The 13,897-nt window shown below is 45.0% G+C and overlaps 1 protein-coding gene across 1 annotated transcript in view; it reads left to right on the top strand.

Annotated features, from left to right (window-relative positions):
* Positions 1–7,842: 7,842 nt before the first annotated feature.
* LOC138674721 (uncharacterized) overlaps positions 7,843–13,897 on the top strand; it is a 95,042-nt gene continuing 88,987 nt past the window's right edge. The window contains exon 1 of the mRNA XM_069762538.1: positions 7,843–8,744. Coding sequence (XP_069618639.1) covers positions 8,577–8,744 — 168 coding nt within the window. The 5' untranslated portion in view covers positions 7,843–8,576. The remainder of the gene's footprint in view (positions 8,745–13,897) is intronic.

The following is a 13,897-nucleotide window of genomic DNA, read 5'->3' as shown; positions in this document are numbered from 1 at the left end:
TACTGTTTAGGTACATTAGGGGCTCTGCAAACGCAATGTGACACCTGCAGACTATTCCATCTAAGTCTGCATTCCAAATGGCGCTCCTTCCCTTCTGAGCCCTCCCATGCGCCCAAACAGTGGTTACCCCCACATATTGTGTATAATCCCACTCAGGACAAATTGGGCAACAAATTTTGGGGTCCAATTTCTCCTGTTATCCTCGGGAAAATACAAAACTGGGGGCTAAAAAAATAATTTTTGTGGGAAAAAATTTTTGTTTTATTTTTACGGCTCTGCATTATAAACTTCTGTGAAGCCCTTGGTGGGTCAAAGCGCTCAAAACACATCTAGATAAGTTCCTTAGGGGGTCTACTTTCCAAAATGGTGTCACTTGTGGGGGGTTTCAATGTTTAGGCACATCAGTGGCTCTCTAAACACAGCATGGCATCCCAACTCAATTCCTGTCAATTTTGCATTGAAAAGTCAAACGGCGCTCCTTCCCTTCCGAGCTCTCCCATGCGCACAAACAGTGGTTTACCCCCACATATGGGGTATCAGCGTACTCAGGACAAATTGTACAACAACTTTTGGGGTCCAATTTCGTCTCTTACCCTTGGGAAAATAAATCATTGGGGGCAAAAAGATAATTTTTGTGCAAAAATATTTTTTATTTTTACGGTTCTGCATTATAAACTTCTGTGAAGCACTTGGTGGGTCAAAGTGCTCACCACACCTCTAGATAAGTTCCTTAGGGGGTCTACTTTCCAAAATGGTGTCACTTGTGGAAGGTTTCAATGTTTAGGCACATCAGTGGCTCTCCAAACGCAACATGGTGTCCCATCTCAATTCCTGTCAATTTTGCATTGAAAAATCAAACGGCGCTCCTTCCCTTCCGAGCTCTCCCATGCGCCCAAACAGTGGTTTACCCCCACATATGGGGTATCAGCGTACTCAGGACAAATTGTACAACAACTTTTGGGGTCCAATTTCTTCTCTTACCCTTGGAAAAATAAAACATTGGGGGCAAAAAGATAATTTTTGTAAAAAAATATGATTTTTTATTTTTATGGTTCTGCATTATAAACTTCTGTGAAGCACTTGGTGGGTCAAAGTGCTCACCACACCTCTAGATAAGTTCCTTAGGGGGTCTACTTTCCAAAATGGTGTCACTTGTGGGGGGTTTCAATGTTTAGGCACATCAGGGGCTCTCCAAACGCAACATGGTGTCCCATCTCGATTCCAGTCAATTTTGCATTGAAAAGTCAAATGGCGCTCCTTCGCTTCCGAGCTCTGTCATGCGCCCAAACAGTGGTTTACCCCCACATATGGGGTATCGGTGTACTCAGGACAAATTGTACAACAACTTTTGGGGTCCATTTTCTCCTGTTACCCTTGGTAAAATAAAACAAATTGGAGCTGAAGTAAATTTTTTTGTGAAAAAGAGTTAAATGTTCATTTTTATTTAAACATTCCAAAAATTCCTGTGAAGCACCAGAAGGGTTAATAAACTTCTTGAATATGGTTTTGAGCACCATGAGGGGTGCAGTTTTTAGAATGGTGTCACACTTGGGTATTTTCTATCATATAGACCCCTCAAAATGACTTCAAATGAGATGTGGTCCCTAAAAAAAAATGGTGTTATAAAAATGAGAAATTGCTGGTCAACTTTTAACCCTTATAACTCCCTAACAAAAAAAAATGTTGGTTCCAAAATTGTGCTGATGTAAAGTAGACATGTGGGAAATATTACTTATTAAGTATTTTGTGTGACATATCTCTGTGATTTAAGCACAATGAGTGTCAGTAATGAGTACAATGAAATGCACATATATGGCGACTCGATATCAGATAATCAGGAAATGGAGAACTATGAGTCAACACTAGCCACAAAGTATAATAAAAAAGTAATATTTTATTAAGTAAATTTAAACAAAAATACAAATAAATCAGTAATAATTGTCACCCAGGAACCGGATAGGACTCTTTCTGCTCACATGGGTAATTCACTCTTCTGATTGTTCTGCTGTTACATTAGGTGTGTGTGTTGATCTTTGCATACGGATACCAATAGTAGACTTGTAATGAGATTACCACATGCCCCACACAATGCAGCCCATGTATAGCTAGCACTTTACTTCTGATGAGCTGTCATCATATATACCATTTTAATATTACTAACTGGGCCCTGTCCTACATACCTGGTTGACACAGATGTGCCTTAGGATATAGTTACTGTGCACCTGATACCAGTGATTATTACTGATTTATTTGTATTTTTGTTTAAATTTACTTAATAAAATATTACTTTTTTATTATACTTTGTGGCTAGTGTTGACTCATAGTTCTCCATTTCCTGATTCTCTGTGATTTAAGTTGGAAAATTGCGAAATATTCATAATTATCGCCAAATTTCCGTTTTTTCACAAATAAAAGCAGGTACCATCAAAGAATTTTTACCACTATCATGAAGTACAATATGTCCCGAGAAAACAATGTCAGAATCAGTGGGATCCGTTGAAGCGTTCCAGAGTTATAACCTCATAAAGGGACAGTGGTCAGAATTGTAAAAATTGGCCCGGTCATTAACGTGCAAACCACCCTTGGGGGTAAAGGGGTTAAAGTTCAAAAACTTGGATCTGTCCCCAAAAAACAAATCAGGAGTAGGAATTCTAGGCTCCAAAGCCGGAGTCTGGACAACATAATCTTGGATACTCTGTACTCTTGCAGCAAGTTGATCCACACGAGAAAACAAACCCTGAACATCCATGCCAGAGCATAAATCCTGAACCACCCAGAGATCAAGAGGAAAAAAAAGACAAAACAAAGCACAGAAAAAAAAATGGCTCAGAATTTTTTCCTTCTTTTGAGATGCATTTAATTCATTTTTGGCCACTTGTACTGTTATGATCTGGTGGTTTAGGAGCAACATGGGACGAGCTCTGAAGGAAGTGGTACCTGTACTGACCGCAGTCCCTAAGCTCAACACAACACTAGAAGTAGCCGTGGGATGCTCCTAACACTCCCTAGGCATCTCGTCACAGCCTAAGAGCTAATTACCCCTAAAGATAGAAGCAGGAAAACTATCTTGCCTCAGAGAAAATCCCCAAAGGATAGATTAGCCCCCCACAAATAATGACTGTGAGTGGAGAGGGAAAGGACATACACAGAATGAAACCAGGATGAGCACAAGAGGCCAGTCTAGCTAGATAGGACAGGATGGAATACTGTGCGGTCAGTATAAAACACTACAAAATATCCACACAGAGTTTACAAAAATCTCCACACCTGACTAAAGGTGTGGAGGGTAAATCTGCTTCCCAGAGCTTCCAGCTTAACTGAATTAATTCACACTGACAAGCTGGACAAACATAGAAAGCACAGAACGGATAAGTCCACAACCTGTGGACAGAAAAGAGCAAGCAAGGACTTAGCTTTGCTGAACTGGTCAGGATAACAGGGAAATCCAAAGAGATGTGAATCCAACCAGGAACCATTGACAAGTGGCCCAAGCTGAAGGAAAGAGCCAGGCTAAATAGCCGAGCAGAATAGACAATCAGTGGAAGCAGCTGCTGACTGCTAAATCCAAGGAGCAGCCATACCACTTAAAACCACCGGAGGGAGCCCAAGAGCAGAACTCACAAAAGTGCCACTTACAACCACCGGAGGGAGCCCAAGAGCGGAATTCAAAACACACATCACAGTGGAGGCACAGAGCTTCAAAGTTGTGCATCAGAGATTAAGGACAAATCTTGGTAGTTGAGCATGATTGTGGATGCAAAGAGCTCGGAGGCTACAGATCAGAGTTGAGTTACAGACATTGGTCTTTAAATATCAGAAATGAGGCACAGAACTTGGCAGTTAAGCATCATTGTTGACACATAACTTGGTGGTTACCACTTCTCCTGTCCTGTATATATACACTGCACAGTACCACTTCTCCTGTCCTGTATATATACACTGCACAGTACCACTCCTCCTGTCCTGTATATACACTGCACAGTACCAGTTCTCCTGTCCTGTATATATACACTGCACAGTACCAGTCCTCCTGTCCTGTATATATACACTGCACAGTACCACTCCTCCTGTCCTGTATATATATACTGCACAGTACCAGTCCTCCTGTCCTGTATATATACACTGCACAGTACCACTCCTCCTGTATATATACACTGCACAGTACCCCTCCTCCTGTATATATACACTGCACAGTACCACTCCTCCTGTATATATACACTGCACAGTACCACTCCTCCTGTCCTGTATATACACTGCACAGTACCAGTTCTCCTGTCCTGTATATATACACTGCACAGTACCAGTCCTCCTGTCCTGTATATATACACTGCACAGTACCACTCCTCCTGTCCTGTATATATATACTGCACAGTACCAGTCCTCCTGTCCTGTATATATACACTGCACAGTACCACTCCTCCTGTATATATACACTGCACAGTACCCCTCCTCCTGTATATATACACTGCACAGTACCACTCATCCCGTCCTTTATATATACAGTGCACAGTACCACTCCTCCTGTATATATACACTGCACAGTACCCCTCCTCCTGTATATATACACTGCACAGTACCACTCCTCATGTATATATACACTGCACAGTACCACTCCTCCTGTATATATACACTGCACAGTACCGCTCCTCCTGTATATATACACTGCACAGTACCGCTCCTCCTGTATATATGCACTGCACAGTACCACTCCTCCTGTCCTGTATATATATACTGCACAGTACCACTCCTCCTGTCCTGTATATATACACTGCACAGTACCACTCCTCCTGTCCTGTATATATATACTGCACAGTACCACTCCTCCTCTCCTGTATATATACACTGCACAGTACCGCTCCTCCTGTATGTATACACTGCACAGTACCGCTCCTCCTGTATATATACACTGCACAGTACCACTCCTCCTGTCCTGTATATATACACTGCACAGTACCACTCCTCCTCTCCTGTATACATACAGTGCACAGTACCACTCCTCCTGTCCTGTATATATACACTGCACAGTACCACTCCTCCTGTCCTGTATATATACACTGCACTGTACCACTCCTCCTGTCCTGTATACATACAGTGCACAGTACCACTCCTCCTGTATGTATACACTGCACAGTACCAGTCCTCCTGTATATATACACTGCACAGTACCACTCCTCCTGTCCTGTATATATATACTGCACAGTACCACTCCTCCTGTCCTGTATATATACACTGCACAGTACCACTCCTCCTGTCCTGTATATATACACTGCACAGTACCGCTCCTCCTGTATGTATACACTGCACAGTACCAGTCCTCCTGTATATATACACTGCACAGTACCACTCCTCCTGTCCTGTATATATACACTGCACTGTACCACTCCTCCTGTCCTGTATATATACACTGCACAGTACCGCTCCTCCTGTATGGATACACTGCACAGTACCAGTCCTCCTGTATATATACACTGCACAGTACCACTCCTCCTGTCCTGTATATATATACTGCACAGTACCACTCCTCCTGTCCTGTATATATACACTGCACAGTACCACTCCTCCTGTCCTGTATATATATACTGCACAGTACCACTCCTCCTCTCCTGTATATATACACTGCACAGTACCGCTCCTCCTGTATGTATACACTGCACAGTACCAGTCCTCCTGTATATATACACTGCACAGTACCACTCCTCCTGTCCTGTATATATACACTGCACAGTACCACTCCTCCTGTCCTGTATATATACACTGCACAGTACCACTCCTCCTGTCCTGTATATATACACTGCACAGTACCACTCCTCCTGTCCTGTATATATACACTGCACAGTACCACTCCTCCTGTCCTGTATATATACACTGCACTGTACCACTCCTCCTGTCCTGTATATATACACTGCACAGCACCAATCCTCCTGTATATATACACTGCACAGTACCACTCCTCCTGTCCTGTATATATACACTGCACAGTACCACTCCTCCTGTCCTGTATATATACACTGCACAGTACCGCTCCTCCTGTATATATACACTGCACAGTACCACTCCTCCTGTCCTGTATATATACACTGCACAGTACCACTCTTCCTGTCCTGTATATATACACTGCACAGTACCACTCCTCCTGTCCTGTATATACACTGCACAGTACCACTCCTCCAGTCCTGTATATATACACTGCACAGTACCACCCCTCCTGTCCTGTATATATACACTGCACAGTACCACTCCTCATGTCCTGTATATATACACTGCACAGTACCACTCCTCCTGTCCTGTATATATACACTGCACAGTACCACTCCTCCTGTCCTGTATATATACACAGCACAGTACCACTCCTCCTCTCCTGTATATATACACTGCACAGTACCACGTCTTCTGTCCTGTATATATACACTGCACAGTACCACTACTCCTCCTCCTGTATATATACACTGCACAGTACCACTCCTCCTCCTGTATATATACACTGCACAGTACCACTCCTCCTGTCCTGTATATATACACTGCACAGTACCACTCCTCCTGTCCTGTATATATACACTGCACAGTACCACTCCTCCTGTCCTGTATATATACACTGCACAGTACCACTCCTCCTGTCCTGTATATATACACTGCACAGTACCACTCCTCCTGTATACATACACTGCACAGTACCACTCCTCCTGTCCTGTATATATACACTGCACAGTACCACTCCTCCTGTCCTGTATATATACACTGCACAGTACCAGTCCTCCTGTATATATACACTGCACAGTACCACTCCTCCTGTATATATACACTGCACAGTACCACTCCTCCTGTCCTGTATATATACACTGCACAGTACCACTCCTCCTGTCCTGTATATATACACTGCACAGTACCACTCCTCCTGTCCTGTATATATACACTGCACAGTACCACTCCTCCTGTCCTGTATATATACACTGCACAGTACCAGTCCTCCTGTATATATACACTGCACAGTACCACTCCTCCTGTATATATACACTGCACAGTACCACTCCTCCTGTCCTGTATATATACACTGCACTGTACCACTCCTCCTGTCCTGTATACATACACTGCACAGTACTACTCCTCCTGTATATATACACTGCACAGTACCACTCCTCCTGTATATATACACTGCACAGTACCAGTCCTCCTGTATATATACACTGCACAGTACCACTCCTCCTGTATATATACACTGCACAGTACCACTCCTCCTGTATATATACACTGCACAGTACCACTCCTCCTGTATATATACACTGCACAGTACCACTCCTCCTGTATATATACACTGCACTGTACCACTCCTCCTGTATATATACACTGCACAGTACCACTCCTCCTGTATATATACACTGCACAGTACCACTCCTCCTGTATATATACACTGCACAGTACCACTCCTCCTGTATATATACACTGCACAGTACCACTCCTCCTGTATATATACACTGCACAGTACCACTCCTCCTGTATATATACACTGCACAGTACCACTCCTCCTGTATATATACACTGCACAGTACCACTCCTCCTGTATATATACACTGCACAGTACCACTCGTCGACATGCCGCAGTTCCCCTTTGGGTCCTCCAACATCGGAGCTGAACTCCCCAGTAATGATGTGATTAAGTGTCGAGGGCCACAGGTTTCCACATGGACTGTTACCACCACCGTCACGTGTGAGGACCCTGTGTGGTGTCTTGTTGGTGTTCCTGTCCGTCCTCCCCTCTCCTCCTGTCAGGGCTTCTTTCTCTGGCCCTCACCCCCTCTCGCTCCTCCTTCCCTCCTCTCCTTCTATTTCCTGTCATTCTTTATTTTTCTCCTTTTTCTGGAGCTCATCCAGAGGCAAGAAAAACAGAGGAGCCGAGTGCGAAGTGCGGAGTGCGACTCCTCCGAGCGGCCACTCGCCTGTCCTTCTCCTCCAGACCTCCAGCCTGGTCCTCCTCGGGTTGTCCTTCTCCTCCAGACCTCCAGCCTGGTCCTCCTCGGGTTGTCTTTCTCCTCTACTCTTTATAATCGGGGGGATCATCACCACCGTCATCCTTCAGGCACAGTGGACTCTTGTTTTGGCCCTCTGGGACGGGGGTCCGAACATCCCTGTAACCCTCCATTGTCCACATCGGCGGCGGTGCAGCAGGACTAGACAATATGGCCGCTCTCTGGCCAACGCCGGCTCGCCAGCTCACTATTACGTGACACTTTTTGAATAAGTCTCACATTTTTTATTTTTTTTCTTGGATTGATTTTTGGATTTTCTTTCCTAGTCGCGGCCCCTCCAGTCTCTGTCACATGGGCGACGGACGGCGGCCCTCCCGAAGGTTGTCGTCTCTCCGCGGAAGTTCGGAAGGAATGATTCACATTCCTCAAGAAAATTTAGATTTTTCAAAATGTTCTTTTTAAATATAAAATTTGAGTTTTTCTCGGCCGTTGGCGAGATGTAGAGGGGGCGTCAGTCGGGGTCTTCTAGGGCTTAATTTAGTGTTTGGAAGCAGGAGGGGGCGCAGTCGGTGCGACCATAGAATGAGGTGGGAATAAGGGGACGGAGCGACATCCATGTCTCGCTGGAGCAAGAAAGGACCTGGCCGAGGGGCTCTGCTTCCGCTGCTACTCCTGGCGCTGGCACTAGGGGGCACCTCTCTGGTCCTGGCATCTCTGAATCTACTCCTGACCACCACCTCCTGGGGCCACAACCTGTGCCACGGACGGGCGCAGCACCAGCGGGTAAGGGCATCTATCACCTGACAGGTCATCTGTCCCCGCCCCCGAGGAGCCCACAGCACACAACTCAGGTATCCGACTCCTCCTGTACCACACAGACTGTATCACACAGGAGAGGATTAGATACACGGCTCAGCAGTCAGTATCACACAGGATAGGATTAGATACACGGCTCAGCAGTCAGTATCACACAGAATAGGATTAGATACACGGCTCAGCAGTCAGTATCACACAGGATAGGATTAGATACACAGCTCAGCAGTCAGTATCACACAGGAGAGGATTAGATACACAGCTCAGCAGTCAGTATCACACAGGAGAGGATTAGATACACAGATCAGCACACAGGAGAGGATTAGATACACGGCTCAGCAGTCAGTATCACACAGGATAGGATTAGATACACGGCTCAGCAGTCAGTATCACACAGGAGAGGATTAAATACACAGATCAGCACACAGGAGAGGATTAGATACACGGCTCAGCAGCCAGTATCACAGAGGATAGGATTAGATACATGGCTCAGCAGTCAGTATCACACAGGATAGGATTAGATACATGGCTCAGCAGTCAGTATCACAGAGGATGGGATTAGATACACGGCTCAGCAGTCAGTATCACACAGGATAGGATTAGATACACGGCTCAGCAGTCAGTATCACACAGGGTAGGATTAGATACACGGCTCAGCAGTCAGTATCACACAGGATAGGATTAGATACACGGCTCAGCAGTCAGTATCACACAGGAGAGGATTAGATACACGGATCAGCAGTCAGTATCACACAGGATAGGATTAGATACACAGCTCAGCAGTCAGTATCACACAGGATAGGATTAGATACACGGCTCAGCAGTCAGTATCACACCGGATAGGATTAGATACACGGCTCAGCAGTCAGTATCATACAGGATAGGATTAGATACACGGCTCAGCATTCAGTATCACACAGGAGAGGATTAGATACACTGCTCAGCAATCAGTATCACACAGGATGGGATTAGATACACAGCTCAGCAGTCAGTATCACACAGGATAGGATTAGATACACAGCTCAGCAGTCAGTATCACACAGGATAGGATTAGATACACAGCTCAGCAGTCAGTATCACACAGGATGGGATTAGATACACGGCTCAGCAGACAGTATCACACAGGATGGGATTAGATACACGGCTCAGCAGTCAGTATCACACAGGATAGGATTAGATACACGGCTCAGCAGTCAGTATCACAAAGGATGGGATTAGATACACGGCTCAGCAGTCAGTATCACACAGGATAGGGTTAGATACACGGCTCAGCAGTCAGTATCACACGGGATAGGATTAGATACACGGCTCAGCAGTCAGTATCACACAGGATAGGATTAGATACACAGCTCAGCAGTCAGTATCACACAGGATGGGATTAGATACACGGCTCAGCAGTCAGTATCACACAGGAGAGGATTAGATACACAGCTCAGCAGACATTGTCTCAATAGTTTCTATGGTGACCGTCATCATCATGTGCTTTAGACCCCTCTGATTCATGTGTGTGATACATTTATTTCCTTAGCTGTTGGCCATTAAAAAACACTTGATGCCGGGTTACAATCACATGAGCAAGAGAGGCCATGTTTCTTGTTCTGCCTTCTGCACTGTGCAGATTCATAGTGTTAGGATTGTAGTGAAGAGGAGATGTATGTAGTGAGCTCCCTCTAGTGGTGGCTGTATAAATATGTATGTAGTGAGCTCCCTCTAGTGGTGGCTGTATAAATATGTATGTAGTGAGCTCCCTCTAGTGGTGGCTGTATAAATATGTATGTAGTGAGCTCCCTCTAGTGGTGGCTGTATAAATCTGTATGTAGTGAGCTCCCTCTAGTGGTGGCTGTATAAATATGTATGTAGTGAGCTCCCTCTAGTGGTGGCTGTATAAATCTGTATGTAGTGAGCTCCCTCTAGTGGTGGCTGTATAATTCTATGTGCACACGTTGCGGCTTTTGATGCGGATCCGCAGCATTTTTGGACGCGTGGAATTACATCAAATCCACAGTGTAGTGCAAAACCAATGTTAGTCAATGGGAAATTGACGTTTGTTGTGCACATGCTGTGGAAAAATCAGCGCTGATTCACAGCATTTTATTTTCTGCAGCATATCAATTCTTTTTGCGGATCTGCTGCATTTCTGCACCCATTGACTTCCCTTGAGTCAGTCAAATCCACAGCAAAAAAAAGGTGTAAAAAGATTTGCGGATTTGCTGCGGATGTGCGTGTGAAAAACGTTGTAGAAAGGAAAGTAAGAGTATGTGGGCGGAGACTATATGTGTGGGTGGAGACTGTGTGTGTGGGCACAGACTGTGTGTGTGTGGAGAAGATGCGGGGGTCTGCGGGTGTGTGCGTGGCTGTGTATCTGTGTGTGTTTCTGTGTGTGTGTGTAGGCAGGCATCGTCCTATGGGACTACTAGTCCCATCCAGCTATGCCTGCTACAGTGACAGCTAGCCGATGATGGAACAATATTCCCATCATCCGGCTACTGTGTTCAATAGTAAAAAAAACAAACACACATACAGTACACACATACACATACAGTACACACACACATACAGTACACACACATACACACTTGCAGTACACACATATACACATACAGTACACACTGTTGTGAATTCTGTGGTCAAGCTCCCTCCTGTGGTCATGAGTGGTACTTCGGCTGGTTCTGTCTATGAGCTTCCTCTGGTGGATGTGAGTGGGGTTGCGGCTTCTGAGTTTCCTTCCTCAGGTGACGAGGTTAAGTCGTTAGGTGCTGCTCTACTTAACTCCACCTAGTTCTTTGTTCCTAGCCTCCAGTCAATGTTCCAGTATTGGTCTTGCTCTCTCCTGGATCGTTCCTGTGGCCTGTCTGCCTTGCATGAGCTAAGTTTTGCTTATGTTACTTTTGTTTCCTATATTTTCTGTCCAGCTTGCTATATTGGTTTTTCTTGCTTGCTGGAAGCTCTGAGACACAGAGGGAGCACCTCCGTACCGTTAGTCGGTGCGGAGGGTCTTTTTGTTCCCCTCTGCGTGGTTGTTTGTAGGTTTTTGTGCTGACCGCAAAGCTATCTTTCCTATCCTCGGTCTATTCAGTAAGTCGGGCCTCACTTTGCTAAAATCTATTTCATCTCTGTGTTTGTATTTTCATCTTACTCACAGTCATTATATGTGGGGGGCTGCCTTTTCCTTTGGGGAATTTCTCTGAGGCAAGGTAGGCTTATTTTTCTATCTTCAGGGCTAGCTAGTTTCTCAGGCTGTGACGAGGCGCCTAGGTTCTGGTCAGGAGCGCTCCACGGCTACCTTTAGTGTGGTATGATAGGATCAGGGATTGCGGTCAGCAGATTTCCCACGTCTCAGAGCTCGTCCTATTTAGTAACTAAACAGGTCACTTGTGTGCTCTTAACCACTAGGTCTATTGTGGTTCTGAATCACCTGTTCATAACAGTACTGGAGGCCCAAAGTACTAATGCTTCTCAATAGAGGGAAAAGAGAAGTTCTGAGACCATTTTTTTTCTTTGCACTGTGTTTTGTCTCTCTTTTCCCCTAGACATTTGGGTGGTTCAGAACACAGGTGTTGTGATGGACATTCAAGCTCTGTCCTCTTTGATGGATAATCTCGCTATAAGTGTACAGAACATTCAAGATTTAGTGGTTCAGAATCCTATGTTAGAACCTAAGATTCCTATTCCTGAGTTATTTTCTGGAGATAGAGCTAAATTTCTGAATTTCAAAAATAATTGTAAACTATTTCTGGCTTTGAAACCCCGCTCCTCTGGTGACCCAGTTCAACAAGTAAATATCATTATTTCTTTATTACGCGGCGACCCTCAAGATTGGGCATTTTCTCTTGCGCCAGGAGATCCTGCATTATGTAATATTGATGCGTTTTTTCTGGCGCTCGGATTGCTGTATGATGAACCTAATTCAGTGGATCAGGCAGAGAAAAATTTGCTGGCTCTGTGTCAGCGTCAGGATGAGGTAGAGATATATTGTCAGAAGTTTAGGAAGTGGTCTGTGCTCACTCAATGGAATGAATGTGCTCTGGCAGCAATTTTCAGAAAGGGTCTCTCTGAAGCCCTTAAGGATGTCATGGTGGGATTTCCTATGCCTGCTGGTTTGAATGAGTCTATGTCATTGGCTATTCAGATCGGTCGACGCTTGCGTGAGCGTAAAACTGTGCACCATTTGTCGGTATTATCTGAGCATGTACCTGAGCCTATGCAGTGCGATAGGACTTTGACCAGAGCTGAACGGCAAGAACACAGACGTCAGAATGGGCTGTGTTTCTACTGTGGTGATTCCACTCATGCTATCTCCGATTGTCCTAAGCGCACTAAGCGGTCCGCTAGGTCTGCCACCATTGGTACTGTACAGTCGAAATTTCTTTTGTCAGTTACTTTGATCTGCTCTTTGTCATCCTATTTCGTCATGGCATTTGTGGATTCAGGTGCTGCCCTGAATTTGATGGACTTGGAGTATGCTAGGCGCTGTGGGTTTTCCTTGGAGCCCTTGCAGCATCCTATTCCATTGAGAGGAATTGATGCTACACCTTTGGCCAAGAATAAGCCTCAGTATTGGACCCAGCTGACCATGTGCATGGCTCCTGCGCATCAGGAGGATATTTGCTTTTTGGTGTTGCATAATCTGCATGATGTGGTCGTGTTGGGGTTGCCATGGCTACAAGTCCATAATCCAGTATTGGATTGGAAATCAATGTCTGTGTCCAGCTGGGGTTGTCAGGGGGTACATGGTGATGTTCCATTTCTGTCTATTTCATCATCCACCCCTTCTGAGGTCCCAGAGTTCTTGTCAGATTACCAGGATGTATTTGATGAGCCCAAATCCAGTGCCCTACCTCCGCATAGGGATTGTGATTGTGCTATCGATTTGATTCCTGGTAGTAAGTTTCCTAAAGGTCGACTGTTTAATTTGTCTGTACCTGAGCACGCCGCTATGCGGAGTTACGTAAAGGAATCCTTGGAGAAGGGTCATATTCGCCCGTCGTCATCACCATTGGGAGCAGGGTTCTTTTTTGTGGCCAAGAAGGATGGTTCGCTGAGACCTTGTATTGATTACCGCCTTCTAAATAAAATCATGGTCAAATTTCAGTACCCCTTGTGTTATGATAAGGTAATTCAGT

This window comes from Ranitomeya imitator, chromosome 4 (assembly GCF_032444005.1).
Source record: "Ranitomeya imitator isolate aRanImi1 chromosome 4, aRanImi1.pri, whole genome shotgun sequence".
In the NCBI taxonomy this organism is placed as follows: Eukaryota; Metazoa; Chordata; class Amphibia; order Anura; family Dendrobatidae; genus Ranitomeya; species Ranitomeya imitator.
The sequence above is the reverse complement of the archived record's forward strand: the minus strand, read 5'-3'. Positions and strand labels throughout refer to the sequence as shown.